This window comes from Juglans microcarpa x Juglans regia, chromosome 3D (assembly GCF_004785595.1).
Source record: "Juglans microcarpa x Juglans regia isolate MS1-56 chromosome 3D, Jm3101_v1.0, whole genome shotgun sequence".
Classification (NCBI taxonomy): Eukaryota; Viridiplantae; Streptophyta; class Magnoliopsida; order Fagales; family Juglandaceae; genus Juglans; species Juglans microcarpa x Juglans regia.
In genome coordinates this window covers 37342112-37367271 of record NC_054598.1, presented here as the reverse complement: position 1 = coordinate 37367271, position 25160 = coordinate 37342112, and the positions used below count along the sequence as shown (strand labels likewise).

General features: G+C 32.6%; 3 protein-coding genes across 6 annotated transcripts; all 3 read right to left on the bottom strand.

The window, feature by feature from the left end:
• Window positions 1–907: 907 nt before the first annotated feature.
• LOC121255302 lies at window positions 908–1434 on the bottom strand. Its single transcript, XM_041155565.1, has 2 exons — window positions 1076–1434; window positions 908–962 (listed from the first exon to the last, which is right to left on the bottom strand). Exons 1-2 carry the CDS (start codon window positions 1432–1434, stop codon window positions 908–910), a joined length of 414 nt encoding a protein of 137 aa, XP_041011499.1.
• Window positions 1435–3197: 1763 nt separating this feature from the next.
• Window positions 3198–9016, bottom strand: LOC121254881 (lipid phosphate phosphatase 2-like). Of its 3 annotated transcripts, XM_041155074.1 has the most exons (9): window positions 8794–9015; window positions 6726–6810; window positions 5723–5949; window positions 5524–5611; window positions 5313–5422; window positions 5091–5184; window positions 4563–4751; window positions 4365–4424; window positions 3198–3611 (listed from the first exon to the last, which is right to left on the bottom strand). In XM_041155074.1, exons 3-9 carry the CDS (start codon window positions 5936–5938, stop codon window positions 3397–3399), a joined length of 972 nt encoding a protein of 323 aa, XP_041011008.1. In that variant the 5' UTR covers window positions 5939–5949; window positions 6726–6810; window positions 8794–9015; the 3' UTR covers window positions 3198–3396. The 3 variants fall into 3 exon arrangements, with proteins under 3 accessions (XP_041011008.1, XP_041011010.1, XP_041011007.1); XM_041155076.1 differs by lacking the exon at window positions 6726–6810 and having other exon boundaries at window positions 5313–5392; window positions 8794–9016; XM_041155073.1 differs by lacking the exon at window positions 6726–6810 and having other exon boundaries at window positions 8794–9014.
• Window positions 9017–11754: 2738 nt separating this feature from the next.
• Window positions 11755–15541, bottom strand: LOC121254880 (putative lipid phosphate phosphatase 3, chloroplastic). 2 transcript variants are annotated; one of them, XM_041155071.1, is made up of 8 exons: window positions 15194–15541; window positions 14662–14886; window positions 14247–14334; window positions 14047–14156; window positions 13476–13566; window positions 12927–13115; window positions 12785–12844; window positions 11755–12124 (listed from the first exon to the last, which is right to left on the bottom strand). In XM_041155071.1, exons 1-8 carry the CDS (start codon window positions 15251–15253, stop codon window positions 11922–11924), a joined length of 1026 nt encoding a protein of 341 aa, XP_041011005.1. In that variant the 5' UTR covers window positions 15254–15541; the 3' UTR covers window positions 11755–11921. The 2 variants fall into 2 exon arrangements, with proteins under 2 accessions (XP_041011005.1, XP_041011006.1); XM_041155072.1 differs by having other exon boundaries at window positions 12927–13103.
• Between the last annotated feature and the right edge of the window lie 9619 nt (window positions 15542–25160).

Here is a 25160-nt window from a genome sequence, read left to right as displayed (position 1 = left end):
AACTCACTGTAAAGTCACCTGTATGACTCGTGAGTCATGCATGGATGACTTTTTCTTTGTTACGTTTGTTTTCAAACATGAAAACGTGCAGTACGGCGTCTAATATTTATCAAAGAAAAAAGAATATGAGAAAAGTACTCAGAGATGAAGTCCTTTTTCCTAATCATTGGGCCGGCTTTTCTCTGAAGGTAAGTGATGGTGAGAATAATTTGAGGTCTGACTTCTCAAGCTAGCAAGCTTAGTTGACACATTTTCTAGCTAGCCGGAGAAATGAGTAATATCGATCGAGTTCGATCTCGGTGGGGAGGAGTAGTACCACTGGCCTAGCTTGGGCCAGTGAAGGATCATGCATGGTTAGATATGGAGGCGTACGTACTGAGAGATGGAGGAGAAACCTTAACCTAGGCATGATATATGCAAAGAGCTATGATCTTTGACACAAGGAGATCAGAGGTCGATCGTTATTCAGCAAATCATCACAAACTATATACAAAATGTTATAAATCATGTAACATTGATTCAATTCTCTAGTTGCCTTTCTTCACTCAGCATGTGCATGCAAGCTGTGCGTATATACGTTCGTTAGATATATATTTGATCACCATCTAAATTTTCAGTGCACTCACATCTGCTTCCTTCTTAATTTGATAACTAGATTTGAATGCTTTGGTACTTAATTAATAATAAAAGGAACCAAGAAAATTAACCTATATATATGTATACATGCGTTCTTTCTTTCTCTCTAGTTTCATCTTAAAGAGGAACGTGCGTATGTAAAAATGAAGCAAATCATGCACGCATGCATGGCAGATCATAACCTGAATCAGTACTTCATGACTTGAAAGCATGCCATAAAATCTAAAGAAACATATACAATTGTAAACTTCGAGTACACGGTTGAGTTTTTTCACAAATTTCCCGCTAATTCCAGGAGGATTGCAAGAGGAACAGCTTCAACATAACTTTCAAAGAAATCCAAAAAACACGACAAAAAATAAATGAACGTCCTAGGTTGCATTAAAAGGCAGCAATTTCCCGAGTAGACACTATCCTTTTATAGATTTCCATCACCAACCTGCCATCAACTTCCTCACCCCCAGAGACCAGGGAAATCTGTCGGCCTTTGGGAACCCTCTTTCCTCCAAACAAATCAACACTGTTTGACTTCCCAACATTGCCAGCCAAGCGAAGCATCATGTTAACATAGGAATCGTGGAATTTCGCCAAAAGCTTAATGGGTGAAACAATAAAGCTCAACCTCAGCTTTGGGCTGGATCTTATCCTCCATTGCCGCCGGCGACCTGAACCCCCAAGCCTTGTAATCTTGAGCTTCCTTTTATTGCTATAATTTTCACCATTTAGCCTTTGGTATCTTCTCCTCCTCCAATACCTCTTCAATTTGTCATAATATGCAGAAGGATTAACGATCTCCATTTATTACTTATATTGATGTGTGTGTCTGTTTGTGTGTGAGAGAGAGAGAGAGAGAGAGAGAGATATGTTAACTAAGTTTATCTGAGAGATGTGGAAAGAGAGCAAAGTGAGAGAGGCTTTATATATAAGGGATTCTAATGGGCCGTTTGAAACTTTGAATAAGGAATTGTTGTTATCGATATTCCGGGAAAATACGTGAGGCCAATTAGAAAGTTATTGCTTATTTGGTCAATATAATCCGTCCAATTAAATAGCAATTAAATTAAAAGTCCTCATCATATTCCAGTACACGGTTTGCTTCACAGGTTCCAAGTAAATGGATAATACTCATAATTAATTGATCTCGATGTAACCTATATATATATATATATATATATATACAACGGATGGAGTTTGGTCAATCGTCAGCTCTCAAAAACTAATTGCTGAAATAGTCAAATTAACTAGTACGTATGTACGAATTTGTACAAATTGATGGATCAAATATACGAATAAGATGTTTGATATTGTATATATTAAAAAACACTGAAAAAATGATAGTTAACAAGATGAAAAATATTTTTCTGTTTTAATCTTAACAACTAAAATTATAGATTAAGTTTAAATTGGAGAATTAAACCAAAATTTTGATAATTAATTAGAGATCATATCACGAAGTCATTTTCACTCGTACAAGTGTATATTCAAAAGAAGATTAGGGGCTGTTTAGATTTAGAGATGAGATCATATGAATTGAAATCAGTTGTAAATAGTAATAAGATTTTTAATTGAGATGAGATGAGATGTGAATCTAATCGGGCTCTAATTCAGCTGTGATAGATGTTGGTCAATGAAGTACACTTGGGTGCATGATCACACTATTGTAGGATTAAAATGCAGTCCAATCTTTTTAGAGTTCACTTTCTATAAGAGGGCCTACAAAAACTGGTAAATTAACCCATATCTGAAGAAATATTTAGCTTCGTAGTGTTGACCAAAGAATATCTGGGATTTGTACCCACAAGAGCGAAACTCTAGAAAGGCATTTTGGCACTAACATGAAGAAATCAAGTGTCCCTCCTTTGCAAATACACTCTTGTTTATTCTTATTATCAAGAAAGAGTCATTATGTGGTCAGTTAAAAACAATATTGTAAAATAATAACAGAGAACATTAGCAAGGGAGGGTGGGAGTCAAATTCTGGAATAATTTTTCACATTTTGTACTACTTTAGAATGCTCCTCCCACAGCCTCTTTTTTTCTCATCATGTTCATTTAATTGAGAAATCCTACAAACATTGTTGAGAAACCGTGTTAAAGCAGTTTTACAAACAATATTCCACCGACTTCAGATAGTGAGAAAAGAATTACCGACATCTTTTACACACCAAATTAAACATTCATACAAAATTCTCTCTCAAGCATCATTTCAATGCATCTTACCATTTTTTTAAACTCAAACTAAAAACATATTTTAAGGATCCGTTTGGATTTAAAAAGTGTTTCATTTCATCTTATCTCATCATTACAATTTTCTTAAATTTTCACACAAAATGTAATAAATAATTCAATTTTCTCAAATTCCAATTCAACTTTTTCAAATACCAAAACAATAACAATATTAAAAAATAATATTCTAACAATAATTTTTTTAACTTTCATATTTCTCTCAATCCAAAAATACTTTCTATATGCCCCACCACTTTTACAAAAACTTCAAAAAAAAAAAAAAAAAACCCGTTTTAAAAATTTTCGACATAATCTCATGGAAAAAGCAATGTTACAATGCTAACATCATCAACTTCAAAACCACGTTTATAAATCCAGTTGACAGAACCAACTCAAAACCCTGTAGGCGCAAAAACGCCATTATTCCCCGATGCCCGGAAATTTTGCAAGCAATTAATCATCTGTACATGAAAATGAGAAAGTCGAAAACAGTATTTACTTCTGTATGTCGAGTTCTTTGCAGTCCAAGCCTTTTTAATTCAGGATCTCCAGTCTCCTCCCATTTTCTAATGCATCCAGCATAGATCTCGAGTCCCTGGTACTGATTTCTGATATTCCAAGGCCGTGCTGAGGTCGCATGTATGCACTAGTAAGTTCGGATTGCAGCACGTTAAGACTATTCGCATTTGTTGTTGAGGACTCATTTAGAGACTCTCTTAATGTCTGGAAATAAGCATGAGGTCCCCAACCTGCACATGTTACAAAAAGACATCAGACATGCCTGAATTAACATCCAGAACGTTACTCCTTTTTAAACTAGAATGGAAAAAAATGTACGGCAGTGAACACCTGGCATCTTCGTGGTCTAGGCTAAATAATATGAAATGATGAATGTTAAAACCTTATACGGGAGGAGCTGGGGCATAGATGCCAAATCCATAATAGCTGGAATGTAATGAGTGAGAACCATTCTCCATTGCACAGTGTGATATTTGCAGTTTCGTCACGGAAGAAGAGAGTACTTTACCACCATATTGTCTCTATTCTAATTAATTTTAACAATACAATGAAGTAAAAACATTCTCAAAATTGTTAATCAGGTACCCCATCAAATGCTTCTTTGTTTAGTATGAACTATGCCGAGCAATCTATCTGTTCTAAAGTTTTGTGTGCTACAAAATGTTCATATCAACCTTCTAATATCGTTCTTCATTTTACAGGAAACCAAAAAAGAAAAAATGCCCCAGCAACAAATTCTGCCATCCACAGATTTCTTATCAAGTTAAAAGGCAGCATTAGACATTCATTCAGTTAAAACCAGCAATAGACATAGCATGATGGACTTCGTTGAACAACTATCGTTTGCTACATGTTCTAGGCCTTTCAGATAAGACTTACTAAGATGTTGATCACCAAATGATTAGATCATAGCACCAACATAGACAAAATAATAATAATAATATATTGTACATAACCATTGATTAACAAGATGAGATCTTTACCATCTACGTCATATGGGGGTGGAAAGAATTGCAAATAACAAAATGAAGCAATTGTCATCCCTGCATAGAAAATTTAAATAAGAAAAAGCACAAAAGATTTCATTCAAGGGGGCAATGGGAAGGATGTCTAAACAAACAGCATAGCACAAAACGAAAAAGAGAAGAAAAAACAACAAAATAAGTAATTGATAACCAGACCTAGAAGACCTCCAGCAAATACATCTTGCCAGTGATGCCAATAGTCATCAACTCGAGAAACCCCCACTAGAACTGCAAGCAGTATTGGCATGAAAACAATACAAAGTTTTGCAACATGGCCCCTATGATCAAATGCCCTGAATTTCCCTGACAAATACCAAGCAAGAAAGCCAAGACCTGCGAAGGACCCTGAAACCAATAGCCAGAATTTGTTTAAGCTAGGTTCTTGTCGTACAAGGAGCTCAAGATATAAAACTGAAAATGTACTGCTATTAACTCTAAGTGTAACCAAATCCCTCTCTCAACCCTCTCTTCTTTGCGGTGTGCGCATGCGTGAAAAGAAATTATTACTGCTAGCACCTCAATCATTATTACTCAATTACTCAATCATTGTTTCCAGCATGAGCGTGCGCGTGTAATTACAGTCTCCAGAGATGTAAACAATGCATCGAACGAAAGGTAACATGAAGAGCATGACCACTAAGCTAGCAACATAAACCCTTTCCTGCAAGAGATCAGACTGCTTACAAGATGTATGCCCACTTGGGAAACTTTTGTGTCCTTCCTTAATGACACTCTTAATCCCAGTACACAGAACTTTCCTTGTGACAGGATCAAAGACCTGCAGTCATGCACGAGCTGTGTATGTTGAAAAGAACTGAGGAAGAGCAAAGACTTTATCATAAAATATTAAATTAAGCATCATTGAAAAAAGAAAAACCAAAAGAGTAGGTGAACTTGAAAACCAACCGCTTTGCCATCAGGGAAACAGCGCCAAAAGAAGTCTGGACGTGGACGACCAACTCCATCTTTGATTGCATCGGTTATAACTGCAGTTATAAGTACAGAAAATAGAAGACCTGGACATGCATGCAATATCAATCTAATGTTATTATTATACTAAAAGAACATGCAAACAAAAACCTGCATTACAAAAGTTTCAGAAGGAAGGAAGAGCTACCCAATACAGCTTGATGCAGATCGTAAACATCCCTTCTGATGAAGTAGTAGATTAAAATGACAATAAAAGGCAACAATATCCCGAGAATCTGTCAAAAAGGGACACAAAGATTGTTTTGGATGTTTCATGCAAGTAACACCCAATTACCTCATGCATGAAAAATTGTTTCGGATTTACTATTTCGAAGGGCCAAACTTACTGGAACAGCCCAAAAGGGAACAGTATTGCCTTTCAATGGGTATCTGAGGTCGATCATCATTCCCTCTCCGACAAAGCGATGAAATGGTTCTATAAAGTTTAAAATGAGGTCTATCACCACAAGAAGCACAAGACTTAGCCAATCACGCATATGCAATCTTGCCACTGCAACACCATGTGATCTTATAGTGTGAGCACCCAATTGAACTTCTGGCATTTTTCACTGATCTGAGGGCAAATTAATACGTTATTTAATGAAATTAAAATTCAATGCACTTCAACTGAGCAAAACTATGAAAAAAGAAAAAATTACAAATAAATAATGTACAGTAATAAATGCTAATTATACTAAATCTTCAAGTTTTTGAAAAGGGAAGGAACAAAAAAGGAAAGTAAGAAAATTATTTCCATTGTTAGACTACTACTCAAATGATAACATTCATTCATTTCCAACAGTTTTAAGTTCAACCTGTCTCTACTCTTCATTCTGCAGTTTAGTTAAATATTCTACGTGTCCAATCTTGCTTGTTGAGGGAGAGTTTGGAGCTATAAGTGAGGGGCAGTGTGTGAATATTACTTAAATGATTAGAATCGTCCCTTCCCCATCTACTTAATCTTTTGAAACATTGGTCATTTAACACCTTCAAATCCATGAACAAAATATGATAAGAACAACTACGCTAATATCTGTTCAGAAGTAAATTAAAAAAAAAAAAAAAAACTCTGTTCCGAACATAATCTTCTCCAGAATGCAAAAGGTGTACTTTTCTTGGGACAATCATTTCCAACATAGCAATGAAGCAAATGAGTACAGTAGCTCCGAAACCATAACTCAATGGTACAAAAAGGTCTTCAAATGGATTCTAAGGTGGTATAGATCCACAAGCAAGCAGAAAAGTAAAAGGGTATTTTAAAGGTTCTATATGAACTGGCACTGCTGCCTAAGCAGTCTCAATTAGCATCTAACCACAGACAACAAGACCCAAACCATAGGTTGTACGAACCATAGGAAGCCCAATATCAAGTATAGATCCACACATAGCATGGCTGACCTAAATCATGGTCAAGATTAGGTAGGATCATGAGGTCCTGCATAAATCCAAAAAGCAAGGCATTACTCAAAGGGAAATTTGATAGCATAACCTTTGAATGTGAGCCTCATTCAATTTGGTCATTTATGTGGGTCTGGCTGTAAGTAGTGGGAAGAAAAAGACCAAAATAATTAGGGCAATTCCTCATTTGTAGAGGTGCAAACTGCCTAACTTAGTCAAGGTGAAGATTTATTGCTCACTTTAATCAGGAAAACATGTCTGTATGAATGTGTTACTAGTGAATCGAACCATTTATTATGATACTAGCAGACAAAATTTCGTGAGTCTAACAACCTAACAGAGTATTTATTAGTGGAGAACAGATAAAATCTTAGCACCCGAACAGTGCAGTTTAGCTGGCACAGGAAAGTGGAAAGAAACTTTAATAGTTAATTTTCTGAAGGCAACCTACACAGACAATTACGATTTATACAAAGTGATATACTTGAAGGCAGCAACTACAAAATTGAAATATAGATAAATATGGAAAGCAAAAAGAAAAATGACAAACATGCAAACGCGTGCCAGTGGAATGAGCGGCCCAATGGAGACATGACATAATAGGAGCAAAACAATTCTCCAGCTTGAGCGAATGTCAAGTGGAAAGTTTTCAGATTTCCCCTCCAAGTTCCAGTTTGAATAATATAATATGCAGTTGTAAAAAAGTTTTGGATCCCCACCGTGACACACAAAAGACCACGGACTATGAATAAGCACAAAAATAAGAGAGAGGCAGTTGCTTATCAAAATAGGAATCAAGTACTACCATGTTGACAAATAAGATTATCTAACAGAGAGTTGAATGATTGCCACGCTCCAGCAGAAAGCTAGGAGGTCTAGACGGGCAATCCACTTTCGATATTTATTAGTGGCATTGGAGTACAATCTTTTTTTTTTTTTTTTTTATATCGGTTGTAATACAGTCATTAACCAAACAGCTGTTGCATGACTAACATTTAAATTTTATAAAATGACCAGATGGGTGACCTTTACAGCACTGTAGCATATAAAAAACATTGGGATGAGGAAACCAGAAGTTACGCCTACAATTTTTAAATGCAACAAATACCACCATTGCTCGGGAGATATTCATTTTTTTTTTCTTTTTTGAAGCGAAGAGAGTAGAAAAATCTCATATAATCATTATAATTTTTTCAAACTCTTATACAAAATATAATAAATAATTTAATTTTTTAAAATCTTAAAATAAAAATAATATTATAATAATATTTTATTTAACTTTCAACAAAATATCTTATTTTATCTCATCTGGCCTAATTACAATGAAAACCCAAATACGAGAAGAAAACTGATACTGGCTATTTGAGACGTTCAACATACCTTAAAGAACCTATGTGAATAAATCTTACAACCAAACTGCCTAAAAGTGAACGTGATATAACATACTTCGAGTATAAATTCGGAGAGGATCAGAAAAGGGAGTGAATTGTTGTACTTCTTTTTATTTCTAAGATTACTGATCCTAAACAGATTGAACGACTCAAACTAACCAAAGGCAAAAGGCTAGGGTCTGTTGAAGCATGTTTTCTTATATAAACCCTCTTTGGAAGCTAAGAAATTGAAGAAGAGGAAAAGAAAAGAAGTCGAACATCTAGATACTACGCGGAAAGAGCAAAATAAACGAAAAAGAAACTAACCTCAACTATGCATAAACTTCAAAACGTCAGTTTAAATTCCATTTCTTATTCTCTTTAGACGAAAAAAATAATTAAATTACTAAGAAATCTGATTTCTTCGCATTCCCTTCCTTTTCCGGAGAACGAAACGGAAAAGGCAGCCAGGGAATTCCACACTCGGGTTGACATGTAAAAAAAAAAAAATCTCCGAAACAAATGTGCAGAAGAACACAATAGGAGCAAGTTAGAGAAAGAGAGCACAATGTGAGTAAAGATTAAAAAAGGAATGGATTCACACACACAAAAACACAGATTCACAGACGCAATTGAGATTCCGATATTACCTGAAAATACAGGAAAATGAAAGGGAGACTGGGGGCGTTCCAGAGATCAAGAGAGAGTATGTGCGCAGATTGTCTCGCGGAAAGAAACTGAGGGGAATGAGTGAGTAAATGCGAGATTCTGAGAGATATAAAAGGGAAATATATATTTGGCTTTCACATTACAGCACGGAACAAAGAGATACCCAAAAAAGGAAGAAGAAGAAGAAGAAGAAGAAGAAGAAAGAAAAGACGCGGTTTTTTGAATGAAATATATGAGAGGTCTCTAGTTTTTCTTGTTTTCAAATTCAAAGGCGGTGGTTTTAGGTGATCACAAATTTCTCAAAAATAATTTTTAGTTATCATTTACACTAATTTTTGTGATTAAAAAAACTGAAAAACAAAATAATGCTTTAAAAAAACAAAAAAACTCTATAAAATATGACTGTTAGGTACACAGGCCTGGTTTTGACGAATCATTTCAATATCTAAACATTATAAATATAAATATTTTTAATTTTTTAATTTTTAATTTTTAATTTTTAATTTTTAATTTTTTTATCTGATAATTATTTAATAATTATAACTTTCTCAAACTTTTAAATAAAATATAAAAAATAATTCAATTTTTTCAATCTCAAAATAAAAATAATATTATAATAATACTTTAATTTTATAATATTTTTATTTAATTTTTTCTCTTTCATTTTTTAAAATCTTATAAAACATATTAACTTAAATATTTCATTACTATTCACAAACTATTTAATTATTATTTACATATTATCTCACTATTCAAACGAAGAATAAAATGTAAACTTTATATTCATTCCAATTCTTATGAGATAATTGAATTTTTTTATCAAATAAAATCCAATTTTCTTATCTGATTTATTGTTGTGATTATATCGATTTTCAGTTACCACAACTTTTGATTTACATTTATACATACTTCATCTACCACCATTAATGGTCCACAATAATGCAATTAAGTGCCAACAAAGTAAAGTTTTGGATTCCTTAATAAAGAATAATATTTTCCATTTTTTTTCCCAAATTGATTAGGAGACAGAGCTAAGGTTTTTTTTTTTTTTTTTTTTCCTTCTTCTTCTTCTTGAGAACATTAACTTCTTCTTATATTTCTCTTCCTTTTTTTTCTCTCTCTTTTAGGTCTGTTTAGATACAGAAATACTCTTAATCTATCTCATCTCATCATTACAACTTTCTTAAATTCTTATACAAAATATAATAAACAATTTAACTTTTTCAAATCTCAAAATAATAATAATATTAAAAAATAATATTTTATTCATATCGTCTCCCTATCCATAATTTTTAATTAGGTGAAATATATAGTCAAAGCAAGCGTGATGGGGATCATATTTCATCCATTCTTCTAAAACATCTTAGATTTTTCTTTATCTGACTAAAAAAAGTAAATGAAGATGATTCAAACTTGCAAAAGCTACACGTCGTTTTCAAATGGAGCTTTATTTTATAACTTTATTCCTTTATTTTAACATCAATATGGAGCTAAAATACCATTTGCCTCCACTATATTATGTTTTGCTTAATGGGTATTTAAAATCAAAGAAATTCTTATTCCATGATGATGCTGACATGCATTTATCAAATTCTTTGCTTGTTCTTCGTATTTTGCTTTTATCCTTACCTTCCCATTCAGTGCCTTTAAGAAAAGGTGCGGGTGGCGGAATATTTACATGTGTATTTTGCTTATAATTTATTGGGAGATAAATAATTTATTTCACATTATATTGTTCCTTTTCTTTTTTCTTATACGGTACCCTTGTGCCTAGCTAGAGATTTTGCCTTAAAAAGGACATAAATATTCAAAATTGGAAAGCAAATAAAATTTAATAATCCTGAAAATTGATTTAGATCCTCTAGTTTTTTAAAATATAAACAAAATTTTAATAAATTGAATCAGATTTTATCAACTCAAGCATTCGAATGATCATGGTCTTTAGAAAATTAGAAATCCTTCTCAAAGCTCCATTTGAATGTTAAATTAAGTTAAGTTGAGATAATAAAATATTGTTAGAATATTATTATTATTTTGAGATTTGAAAATTTTAAATTATTTATTATATTTTATGTTAGAATTTAAAAAAATTATAATGATGAGTTGAGATGAATTGAAATAGATTAATAATCTAAACAAAACATATTAATTGGCTATTTAACGAAGAATTAAAAGAGAAAGAAAAATGAGATAATTTCTTGCCATTGGGATCCACGCAGAAACCATAATGCAAGAGCGTGACATGCAGTCATCAATCATCATTCATGATATGAAACAGGAAATTTCCATCATAAAAACCGAATAGAAATAAAAATCATTATCTGGGCAAGTGTCTTCTAAGTTTGTTTGAGAGCTGGGAAACTATTATTAATTTTAAGCTTCTTTTTCCTCGTTACGTTTTTCATGATGACTTCTAGCAATCAAACAGATAAAATTGACATGTTCAGAAATATATTACAATTTTCTCCGTAAAAAATGGATTGTGGAGTCGTGGACTGAGAAAACAACTAAAATAAAACGAATAAAATATATATTAAAAAAAAAAAAAAAAAAGCCTAACCAGGGGAGCCCACTAAGCATGACAGCAAAGATTATCCAAGTGGCTCATTATGATTACAGATTGTCACCTCCCAAAGAAGAAAGTCTTATCCCTGAACACATCACAATTTGTTAGAGAGGGTCCATTGGGATATTCTAATCCCAGCCAATATATATTTTTTTCAATGCGTTGAATTTATTTTATCAATAAAAAAAATAATACTACTGTTTACAAAAATTAAACTAAAATAAAGAAAATATTCAGTGTAATCTATTATCATCTATAAATACAGCAAATGATAGTTTATAATTTATAGTGAATGGATTGTATAACCATTGCTATGGACCTTTCATTGTTTGCAAAACAATGGTCTATGTATATTCTAACAATTTGACATTACTTCTGTTCAATACCAATGTCTGCGTATTATTACTTTATATATGTCACATCACCTAGTGTAACTAATGAGACATAATTCCGAAAGAACATGATTTTCCTTAACAAATACACAAGCCAAGGGACGTGGGTTAAACTTCAAAAGGCACAAGATATGAAAAATCTATGCGATTATCACCTCCTCCCTGATTCCATTTCATCCAGCGGTGAGCTCAGATGTCTATTCAAAGAAAATGCCTCATTTCCATTTTGTCCTGCCTGTTGATTCACGACCTGAATCCCCGTAGCCTGCACATTAAGCGCATCCATATGATACGCCGTGTTTGTATTGGTACGTGACTCCTCCAATGCTCGAAAATATGCATAAGGGCCCCATCCTGAAACCAAAATATTAGCTCAAAATAGTAGGGCAGAAAACTAACTAATGGCAGTCTGAAAGCAAGAGCTGAACCATTGAAACTGTTGTTTTTTGTTGTAAAGAAAAGTCTTTTTGCAAGCGAGTTTGCGTATCAAATCACGCATTAATGCTGATATGTAAGACATTCGTTTAATGAAACGGTGCGAATTGAAGACGAAAATAATTTTCGTGAGAGAGAGAACCTTTTCTTCTCTCAAAATTTTTCTTCTTTTATTTTTATTTTCAATAAAAAAAATTATGTCAGCATCGGTACGCGGTTTGCTACGTCAAATCACTTTTTACCTAGCAAGACTCTTGTTGTAAATAAAGAAACTCTTCATATGATGGTTAAGCTCCCGAGTAAAATTTGGCATTTTAAAAGCAGACTCAAAAGCTTCAAAGAATGGTTTACTTGTTGCAAGTTTAGTGATGAATTCATAATCACTAAACTATGAGAAGTGGACTCGGTAAAATATTTATACGAGCATCATGTGTTTCTCTAACTTTTGAAATGTGCAGAGAGTTGATCTTAGCTGAAAATATCAGTTCCTAGTCCACAGGACAAAGGTAACAACATTATATAGAGCATTTGAAATTCCATTTGAGTTCTTCAAAGAGCAAAAGAGAGAAGGATGAATACCATCGTTATCATAAGGGGGTGGGAAAAACTGCCGATAGCAAAACGCCGCCACAACTAGACCTGCAAGAGATGAGACATATAAAGCTGCTGGATCATGCAGAAAATGCAATTCCAATTTTATTTTCTCCAAAAGTGATATTACCTAGAACACCTCCAGCAAATACGTCTTGCCAATGGTGCCAGTAGTCATCAACCCGTGAGATGCCAACAAGGGATGCAACGAGCAGTGGAAGAATAACAATGCATAGTTTTGCCACATGCCCTCTGCCATCAAATACTTCAATTTTTCCAGACAGGTATAATGACAGAAAACCTAAACCTGCAAACGACCCTAGGGAGCAAAATCATAAACTACATCAGATCAGTAGATCCATGCACTGCTTTTAAAGATTTCGTTAACTTTGACAACAGAATACATTTTTCAACCTTCATAATTCGAGTCTCTTCAGAAACTGTCTGCTTCGTTCAAAATAGAAATATGGAAAAGGTAGAGCTAAATTTACAAGCATGAGAAGATCATCGAAGGTTTTATTGACTAGTATTTCAAGAACACTTTCTTGCCTTCTTAAGCCAACTTGGTTTAATAATTATACTGTTTGTTCTTTCAGGTGTAAAATATTATGGATTCCCTTAATTTTTCATATCAATTCACCAAAACCCTTAAAAGCCTGTAGTGGGAAGTGTTGCTTACATGAAGTATGACCGCTTGGGAAACTCTTGTGTCCTTCCTTGATGTCACCATCTTTACCATGACATACCACGTCTCCCCGTTGATCGTAGAGCTAGAAAAAGGAAAAAAACATACAGAGATCAACGACTAAGAGAGCTTTGGAGAAGATTCTCATACTTCCATAAATGACATAGTGGATATTCGGTCAAGAAAAAAAAAAATCTAAACAATGAAATGTTTGAAGTCCAGCAACGACCCAGGTAATGCAAGAGTTTCGCAACAACTCAGAGTTGTAAACGACAACTAACAGAAAGAATAGTTAAATTTACTTATTCATTTAAATCCAACAAAACATTTAACTAGTGAGCTAGCGAGTAACCACTCCTCTTTTTTTCTTCCTGTAGGTAAATGTAGAGAGCAGCCCAAACAATTAGAGTGTGCATTGTTCAATTCCTTGAGAATGTTTGATTAAACTGATTTTTGAGGGTGACACAGTACACTAACCGAGTTGAGGAAAACCCTTGCACATATAATAACAACAAAGATGCAAAGATGCGAAGAATTTGGAGGAAAATGGAAACTGGGAGCATACTTCATTTCCATCAGGAAAGCAGCGATAAAAGAAGTCTGGTCGAGGCCTACCAACTGCATTCTTTATTGCATCCGTAATAACCCCAGTAATCAGCACAGCAAATAAAAGACCTGCACTTCAACAGATATGTTAGTCATTCCTTTAACCATTATACTGAAAAAAAAAGTTATAGTTAAATACCGACTGCAAAATAAGATTACCAAGAATGCTGTGGTGCAGATCGTAGACATTTCTCCTACGAAAGTAAAAGAAAAGGAAAATGGCGATAGGCAACAAAACAGCATACATCTGATCACAGAAAGAAAAAGAATCCGTTGTCTACGTTAGGTTCCAGCAAACTAACACACTTAAGTTAGAACGTTCCATTTTGTAGTAGCACCACCTTAAGGCCAAAATTTAGATTTTCCAAAAAAAAATTACAATAGAAACTGTCCCTTTCCAGACAGCATACTGTCACCAATGAAGAATCCTTCAATAAGATTGCATAAACATTTATCGCAGAGTAACTGAAAACAGAGTACAATTATCGAAATGCTCTAAGGCAGTAAATGAAAATTAAACTAACAACATTTGATCCGAAAAATAAAAGGAAGAAGAAGAATGAGAAGTACTTACAGGAACAGCCCATACGGGAACTGTGCTGTCTTTCAAGGGATATTTGAGGTCTGTCATCATATCCTTTCCCACAAAGCGATAAAACGGATGAATGATAAATAAAACTATTTCTATCCCAGCAAGAAGCAGCAATATAAGCCAATCATGCCTGTGATTCCTAGCAAGTGCCGCACCATGAGATTTGATGGTGTGCGCCCCAAGCTCCACCTCTTCCGTTCTTCGCTGCTGCAACATACACAAAACACCAAACTAGCCGGTGATAATTTCTTTTGCATCATGATTCACTGCTCTAAAATTAAAGAAAGCACAAATTTCCATCGATGAAAGATGAAAGCTGAACTTTGTCTTAAAGCACGTGTTTCATCTCATCTTCCGGGTGTAAGAAATTAACTAAAATGATCAGAAGATCAAGTTAATTTACGCTCAGAACTAGATAACCTGTTTTATGCACCTCTAATTATTCAGAAATAGAGAGATTAGATTAATCTTTGATTAGATGACAACCATAACTTAACAAAAGTAACTTGCAAACCTGAAAGATACTGCGGAAATTCCCAAAGGAACAAAGCGATGCTACAGCACTCCACGCCATGGACGAACAAACGCAAGAATTTACACGCCACAGTGGTGGAAATTCTAACAATATGGGTGATTACACAGATAAGATGAGGCAGTGCTGAAAGTTGCTCTGTTCCCTGAAAAGATTAGAATGGTAACTACTACAGAACACAACAGTTATCAGAGAGGATGAGAAGACCGTTTGAAATTATACGATTTGCCGCCGGACGGTTTCATTGCTTGGATCGCCGCTGTTATCGGATTAATCAAATAAGCGTTAGAAACGAGTTAACGACCTCTTTGTGAACACACACAAAAAAAAAAAAAAAAAAAAAAAGGAAGGAAGGAAGACTAGTTATTAATTCTAAATTTTATATTTATAAAATCTAAAATAAAGAATATTATTACTAGAAAAATACAAATATGTAAGTTTTTATTTTCTAGAGATTAAGGGGTTGTTTGGGGAAGTTAGATCATTTCATCTCATAATTTCTCATAATTTTTTTTTCAAATATTACTCAAATACAAAATACTTTTTAATTTTAAATCTGACTTTTTCATCTAATCATTATCTAACGATTACAACTTTTCTAAACTTCTAAACAAAATACAAAAAATAATATTACTTTTTCAAATTTCAAAACAAAAAGAATATTAAAAAATAATTTTTTAACTTTATAATACTTGTATTAAATTTTTCTCTCTCATTTTTCAAAATTCAAGAAAATATCTTAACTAAAACTATTTCATTACTATTCACAAAATTAGATCATCTGATCTCATTACCCAAACATATCCTAAAATGTTAAGATGGGAGACTAATGTTACTTTTTATAAACAGAGATCTTCTCAAATTTTTTGATTGAATTGGATGATCTAATTTTTTAGAATGATAATACTTGCGTAGAATTTTCGAGATATATGAATTCTATGCTGAGTATTAAAAAAAAAAAAAAAAAATCTCTAATTAGACAAATCAATTTGAATAGAGGGCTTAAGAGGGTTTCAATTTTGTTTAATATATGCAAATATAGATCATTTAAGCGAAGAAAAGATAGACATATAAAGGTCTAGATTGGTGGACGAACAAATCAAAATCGAATTAAGTGTGAGGCTGATACAAAATGGTCCATTACAGAAAATGGTCCCTTGTGTTGCAGGAGACTATGGAATTGGCTGTAGGAAAACTTAATTGAGAGGAAGTAGAACGGGTGGTTGTCATTATGGAAAAACTGTGGTTTTGCTTAAAGTGGGTGGGTCGGTCCGGACCGACCTAGGACCTCGGTCTCTTAAATAGAGGATAGAGACTTTTTTCTATTTCGGATTAGACCAGACTGAATGACCGAATTTAAAAAATATATGTATTTATATATATTATATATAATAATTATATAATTAAATTATATAATTAATTACTTAATTATCTAATTTTCATTTAACTTATTACTATTAAAAATATAAAATTTTAAATATATTATTAACAAATTAATATTCTATCAATTAACTAATGTATAATATCAATTAACTAATTATATAGTAATTATATAAGTTAAGAATAAAATTTTTATCTATTATCACCATATAAAATAATTTTTTATTGAATTAGTTACATAATCCACATTAATAATTAACTTAATTTTAAGCTAGTATTTATTTAAAAAAAAGAAGAAAAAGAAAATTTTAAAAAAAATAATTAGACTAGACCGATGGCTACCAGTCCAGTCCCTAGAGATGTTCAGTTCGGTCTGGTCTAGAAAAAATGATAGACCGAAAATTTTGATCCATCTCCTCCCGAACTAGATCGTACCGGACCGGACTTAACCAAACCGATTTACACCCTAGTTAGGAGTCCAGAAGGCTGTTTATGAAAGGGAATGCCCAATTGAAAATATCAAGCTTGTGCTGAGTGAGAGGACGACATGGAGGGTACAATATTTGCAACAAGAAGAAAACAAGACGGCTCATACACATAGTTTGGCAAGAATGTCACTGACCGATGAACAACGGCACATAGATTGAAGAGGGTTTCAATTTAATTTGCTTAATATATGCAAATATAGATCTTTACATAAACTTATAGAAGAAAATTTATTCGCTGAATTGACTTAACGTAATATGCCCTATTTATTTTATAATAAAAATAATATTTTTAATCTAATAAATCATATCATACTCCGTCTGCATGTAAATTTTCTTTTATAAAAGTTTTGTGTAGACCAAATATTTTTCAAAATTTGCACAAAATGAATCGTAATGCTATACACCACACCACCATCTTATTTCTATTTTATGTATAAGATGTGATATATTTATCGTTATTAAATGATAAAAAATCATCTAATAAATAATTATTCAATAATAATAAATGTATTATATTATATATAATGAGATAAAAATAAAATGGTGGTATTATATAGAATTTTCCTTTTAGATCAATGGTTGGAAAAGTACACATAAGTCAAAAATATTTATCTAATGGTCAGGTGGTGATAGAGTTGGACGGTTTGGTGACCTGACCAGAAGTGTAATACATGACACATGTTTCTTCTTTCTAGCTTTAAGTGTCCATTGGGGTTGGCGGGTGGGGCCTGCCTACCATTGGAATTGGAAACCAAATTAGTCATCTGAGACGACAGTGCTGATGCATGTAAATCCATATCCAACGTGTTATGATTGAACCCTTTTAGCCAACTTACTAATAAAAGTCATCAACAATTACAGAGTTATTTGAGTATGATTCACATTTTTGTATTGCACTTTTACATACATACTAGTGTCATTTTACCATCCTAATCAACAAATCAATTTCCAATCAGCAATATTCATAACATTCAAAACCAAAAATACTCTCATTACTTATCAACAAAATGTTCTAAAAGTTGATTGATGTATGCAGCTGATGCATCCTAACTGACGAGTAGACTTAAACCTTATTTCTACATAACCTGATCATGAATTCAATCAGGCACTCGTCATCTATTTTCATTGTCGAACTCTTTGATAACATGAAAAATGACATGAGTATTTATTAGATAATTTCTAAATATAGATACGTGGTACTCTCATTTTATATTTATATGTTATATCATTATTTCTTTTATGATATTAATTTATAGAATTTTTTTACAAGAGTATCAATAGTAAAATGGAGCATTCTTTGTGTCACTTTCTTATTTGTCTTCTCCCATTGCATGCATTGAGAAAAACATTGCATGCATAATCCCCGGGTTACAATTTTCTCTGCTCGTGGTGGCCTTAGTAATATTGCATATAAAACATGAATTCCATGCGTCTAGAGCCACCAATATGTTGGCCCAGCCGCATTAATAACAAATAATATTGAGGCTTAGTTAGGATACCAAACATTCTCATGTGTAGTGGTTGATACTTGGTAGCCAACAAACAAAAAATATATAAATTAAGAAAATCATGCATATACTACTGCTTGGTTAAGCGATCATAAGATTGATAATTCGTGTTTCTAATGCTATGATCGCGTTGAGTTTGATGAGGATGTATATGAATTAGTCTTCATCTGATCTTTTAAAAAAAAAAAAAAAAATCTCTCAACTTTATTTCGATTGGAAGAGTTAATATTGGTTTGGCCCAAATTAGGGGTCTCAAGATCCATCATCCATGAAGGGCTCAAATGAGTTATGTGACTTATCGGAGACCCTAGCCGCCGCCAATCTATTAGGAAGGGATAAATCTCACGTTATAGGAAGGGATAATTGGATAATTTCGATACATTAGAGATAAGTCTCATAATGGCTGAGCATAGTGCAAAGTTAATCAATTTGTAGTACCCATCCTATATTCTCTCTGCCTATATATAAGAGCAACATGTAACATTCGATCTCTCTGATTGAATATTTTCTCGAATTGTTATTTCTCATTTATTATTGATTTAATTATCGAAGATGTCACAGGCACACCATACTGCCTACTCAACGATTTGCAGGTGAACATAGGACCAATGGTGGGACACATCCTTAACATCAATAATATTGAGTTATAGATTTGTAATTTGTGACAAATTAAATTATGTTATGCAGATAGTACGAGTTGTATAGGTCTTAAAATATCCTTACTCTTCGGATTGTGCCAATGAATTTAAACAAAAATGGCAGAAGATTGCATCCCTTTTTTGGATTGGATTGTTGAAGAGTAAGAACTAAGAAGTCGGATGGTCAAAAAGATAACAAGGTACGCGTCCACGCGAAATAACAGTTACTTTTACACGTTAGACTCGAAACTTTCTCAATTTCTATTATATGGAGAATGTTAAGTTGTAAAATAAATAAAATCTATCTATTTTATTAGCTTAAATTTTTAAGATAAGTGATGATTTCATATAATATCAGATAAGAGATTTTAAGTTCGAATCCTGACTTTATATTCTATCCTATTTAATTAAATATTCTATGTATTGATCACATTCATTGAAGATGAATCTGACTCACATGGAAGTAGTATTAAGATATAAAATAAATATTTTTTTTATTAATTTAACATTTTTAAACAAATGATGATTTTATAGGCACGAGCTCTTCCAAAAAAATAGTAACATAAATAATAGATTCAGTAGTTTATAGTTTTTCGTTAGTTTAAACTTTATTAGTTAGTAACAATTAACTACCCTAATGAGTTTAGAGTGATTTACATTTAGAGATGAGTTAAGATAATTTGTAAATAGTAAAATAAAAATTAAATTATTTATTATATTTTATATAAAAATTTAAAAAAATTATAATTATGAAATAAAATAAATTAAAATATATTTTAAATACAAACAAGGCGTAAGTCATTCAATTGAATATGACTAGTAAAGCTATTGTCCCTATGCGCTATGAAAGGGTGGAGGCTGCCAGGCTGGAGCCCGTGGAGGTCCTTTTAAATATTTAAAAGCCGTAAAGTGGAAGAAAGATAAATATTTAAAATAGATCATATGTCATGCGATGAGTTATATTGCTCATTAATTAATATTGTCCAAGATATTTACACGTATAACAATAAATATTATATAACCTATAAATAATCAATTTATATATCTATATTTCTCTCACTTCTTGAGATATTCAAACAGCTTGAATAATATTTGAGAGGAATTTTTTTTTTTTTTTTTTTTTTGCATGCATATGGAAGATAGTATACGTGTTAAAATATTTTTTATAAGTCTATATGTTAAAATATAATGAAAAGAGGTATATTTTATATGCTACATATAAAATAAAGAATAAAAATATACATCTTTTCATTAGTTTAACTTTTTTAAACAAGTAATGATTTTACATATATCAAAGCAAATATCTTGACTTCGAACCTTAATTCTATATTTTATATATTTAATTAAATATTTTACATGTTGGGTTAAGTAGAAGTCTGACCTATGAGAGGCAATATTTAAATATAAAATAAATATAAAAATTTACATCTTCTCATTAACTTAAACAAACATAATGATATTACACAGTAACCAATTACCTGCATAACACATGGTCATAAGTTTCATTCTTGATACTGATATACAACCAGTACTCCTGGGCCAAGAAAAAAGGACCACAAAGTGAAGAAATGGTATTAATCACAATATCCCTTTCATTGTTAAATACCGTTTAAAGCTTTCAAATCATAGGAGTCCCCAATATTAAACCCATGCTCACGCTCAACATATACAAGGTCCCCCCTACCTCACCCCCCACCTCACTTTCTCTCTCTTCTTCTTCTTTTTTTTTTTTTTTTTCCTTTTAATTTGAAGAGAACTGTTACAGACACAAAGTAAACTCACAAACTGATGTAGATTTATAGAATCCATTAGATCTACTTTATAATAAAAATAATTTTATCATTTGACGTATCACATCAAGCTATATCAGTTTATAGCTTTACTTTTGTATAATCTTTTTGTGAATAAAGTATTTTTCATTTTTTAAACCCTTAATTCGCTCTCTTATAGTACTTTAATTTGTCTTGATAGCCTTGATCATATTTAAATGAAATGTGATTGTTGGAATTATTAGACGTACGTGAATATCTGCTAAATATAACATCTTCATTACCAGTAGTATCTTGTGAGCAAATATAGGAACTAATTAGCAATAAGCATATGTTTTATACTAAGAATATATATTTCCAGTACCTTTAATTTGTCCTCCACTCAGGATTGAATCTATATATATATATATATATATATATATATATATATATTATATAATATATATATATATTATATAATATATATATATATATATTATATATATATATATGATGGTGAAATGGGTTTTGGCGACTATTAGCTTTGAAGAATTCCAAGCTATCCATGTCAATTAATGGGGATTTTCATAAGATGGGTCACATCCAGCTTCTGCTTGAACTTGCCGCACAAATTTGAAATATCATGTTCAACCGCTAATGATTTCAATCAAATGCATGTTCAGCAAAAGAAAGAGATTGATCAAGCTGGCATTATATATTCTCGTTTATCTGAAACAAATGGTATGAAAAAGTGCACCATCAAGAAAAGATCAGTCAAAGGAAATAGATTGAAACGAATCAAAACTTATTTTTATTTATTCTTCTACTCAGCAGCCCTACATGTCTATTGAGAATAAAATATTAAAAATAAAAACAGATGTATGGCGTAAAGCTGCTTATGAGTAGAATCTTATCCTAAACGTATGTGTATCGTGTGTGTGTGTATAGATATAAGTTATAGCTGAGAGCATCCAACCATGAACCCAAAATTATAATAGTTTGAATGTTAAAATTACATTTTATCATTAATTCTATCGTCATTAATTAACAAATACGACACATTTTGAGTAACTTTACTGGTAAAAATAATAAAATTAAGATGAATGTCGAAGTCAGCTGCACCTGCTGGATGTTGGACCTGATCGCCATATTTAGCCACGTACCCAACCAAAACAAAACGGCCTGGTCATGTACATGTATGTATTATAACTATATATAGACATTCAAAAACCAAATGTAAGTAGCAGCACTCAGACGAAGAGGAGGAAACAACGTACAAACCAATAATTAATCCCAAAAAATGAATTGAGTTGGCTGCAAAAGCTGCCTGGTCGTGGCTGAAACTTGAAAAAGATGAAACAGGTTGAATGGAGGCTAGGAATGGAAGCCTTTCTTTCTTTCTTTTACAAACTCGATTCGAGTACTCTTCGATCGACGTCGACACCTCGGGGCATTAAAAATAAAAGCAGATCATTGCATGCCAGCTCCCTTTGCATCGGGCTGTTTTTGCTTAGCTGCTTCTTAAAGTGCCCCCAAACTCCCACAAATTGTGAGTAGATGTTCCTTAAAGGGCACACACTCATGTGGGATCCATGCCCCCTCGGCCCTCGTTTTAGTCATTCTCCCCACTCTCTCTTTCTCGGAGGACCGTTCAGCATGGAGGACCTAAACAGCTCCCTATTAGAGTCTTTCCTTTTGTTTCTAATTACAAAGGTCCTCCTAATTAGTTTCCTTAAATGATGGTTCTGAAGGGCTACAACTTTCAAGGCCACTTGCCACATTCATGAAATATATATATTGTTAGCGTAAAAATAATATGCTGGAAACTTAGTCCAATTGAATTGTAAATATATTGAGTGGAGTCTAGGTTGCAATTGGAACAAAAAGTGCAAAGATTGCAAACTCACAAGATTTAATGATCAGATCGACCTATCCAGAGTAAATCATTCATTGCTTTTTATTCTCATATCGGATTAAAGTGATATTGATGTCATTGAAAAGCTAACTCAATTATCTATAAATTCATGTTTCATAAGGATCTTCAAATTCCAACGTTTATGGAGTCAAAAGAGACCAACATTAACGTCACAACAGAAAACTTAACTGGACAGAATGTTTGCTCGACACTTCACTCAAGCAAAAATTTTGAGATTCACTTTTTCATTAAGACTTGGACTTTCTAGTGATCTATTCAAGCCCTAAGTATATTTAAATAATACGCATAACTCCTAGGTCATGGAGAGAGGCCAGAGCTACCGTTTTCATTGTATTATTGAGAGAAAGCCCTAAAGAGATTCAATAAGCATTGAAGACCGATTCTCTCTTGATAAACAAACATTCATCATATTGTGCTCATGTTCGAGTATTGTTGATTCCATTGGTGTGGACATGTTTGTTGGCCAGAAGGATTTCCCGAACTGTTAGGGTGCATTGATTAAGTTGGCGCGCATGGTGAAACTATAGAAAGATATGTGGTCTGGAACTACTAGGGTGCAAAGATTGAGTGATATACTCGTGGTGTTTCTAAATTGGTTGTAACGAACTAAATTTTTATAGTAGATTTTAGGTGGTGACTTACTTTAGAGTGGTTTTAGATTTTGAAATTATTCTTCAAATGAGTTTCTACTTCCTTATCAAAATTGATGTGTTGATTATTTGTTGTGATCTGGTTGATTGATTATAAATTTTAAATACTCTAGTAAATTTAAAAAAACACCTATTCACCCCTTCTGAGTATATTTAGCATTTGCACTACTGATTTTTCAGATATATTCAGGGAGAATGGAGCACCTCATTCTGCATGTTTGAACAAGGAAATAAGACTGACTTGTTAGCTTCTAGGGCACCTCCTTTCGTTAAAATAATAATAATAATAAAAACTCAACTTTAACATATAATTAAATGAGTTTTCAATTATTTTTCAAGGGCTCCCCCTTTGATGTCATACTAATTAAATACAAGCATCTTGAGAATGTTGTGTTTAGTTCATGTTCAACCAAAATCAATTTATTTTAAATTAATTATTGATGAAACTTACTATTTTGTTAATTTTTTATAAAAAAAAATTAAATTTATCTCAACATATTTCATACATTTCAATCTAAAAAATTAAATTCATATCAACTTAAAAAAATTAACATCATCTCAACAGAATTCACAAAATATTATTATTTACAATTTATTTTAACTCATCACAACCTCCGTACCTTCCTGGTATATCAATGCTTGTGTCAGTTGTGACGTACGTTTATGTAGTGGGCCAGGTTCAGATGATTTATTTAAAACTATAAATAATCGATCGATTTTGGGATATTAAACTCCAAACTACGTATGCGCGCATGTTGATACACATGATTGCAACATGTTATTTTGAATATTCCCTAATTCAATTTATAATATATATATAAATTTATTCGATCTAACCCCGGAATTCCGCTAAAGCCGCATGTAACTTGCCCGATAGTTCAAAGCTGCGGCTCTTCTCGTCCTTATTATATATCGTGTCAGTCTTCAGGTGGCTGGCATTGCAGTTTCTCTCATATATATATGTTTAATCATGTAACTGATCAAAGAAATATGTTAAATTGTAGTGAAGGAATAAGACACTTGCCAACCTCGCCAACATGCCGTGAGTGTGTGTCACTACAAGAAAAATAGGTATTTGTGACTTTTTTTACGACGAAAATGATTATTTAAGACGAAAATAAACTCATTTTAGTTTGAAACAGTCATTTTGTTGAAAATAACTAATTGTAAATAAGTAATTTTCTTATACTAATGCGTTTGTATATATCCCAAAAATTAATTATTTTAATGTAATTAAGTAGTACTGCCTACGAGATCATAAAATACTAGATATCCATTTTATTTGAAACGGAGATCATGAGGATGTTTGTCCTTAAATATTCGGAGAATACTAGGCCAGATTGAAGTGAAGTGGTGTTTTTTAATTGACGGTCGTCACGTCCTATTACCTTTGTGCATATATATGCAGAAGAGAATGATAGAATAGTAATTTGCAAAGGGAATCCAACCTTCCTTGGTTAAAATCTATTAAATTGCATGCAGAATCCCCGGGAGTACTCTGACATTAATGGCATGGGAATCCAAGTTGATCAGGAAGCATGCATGCATGGTGTTAATAATATCGTGTGAGTAAGAGCATTTGTTAGTGTGGACCCTTGTTT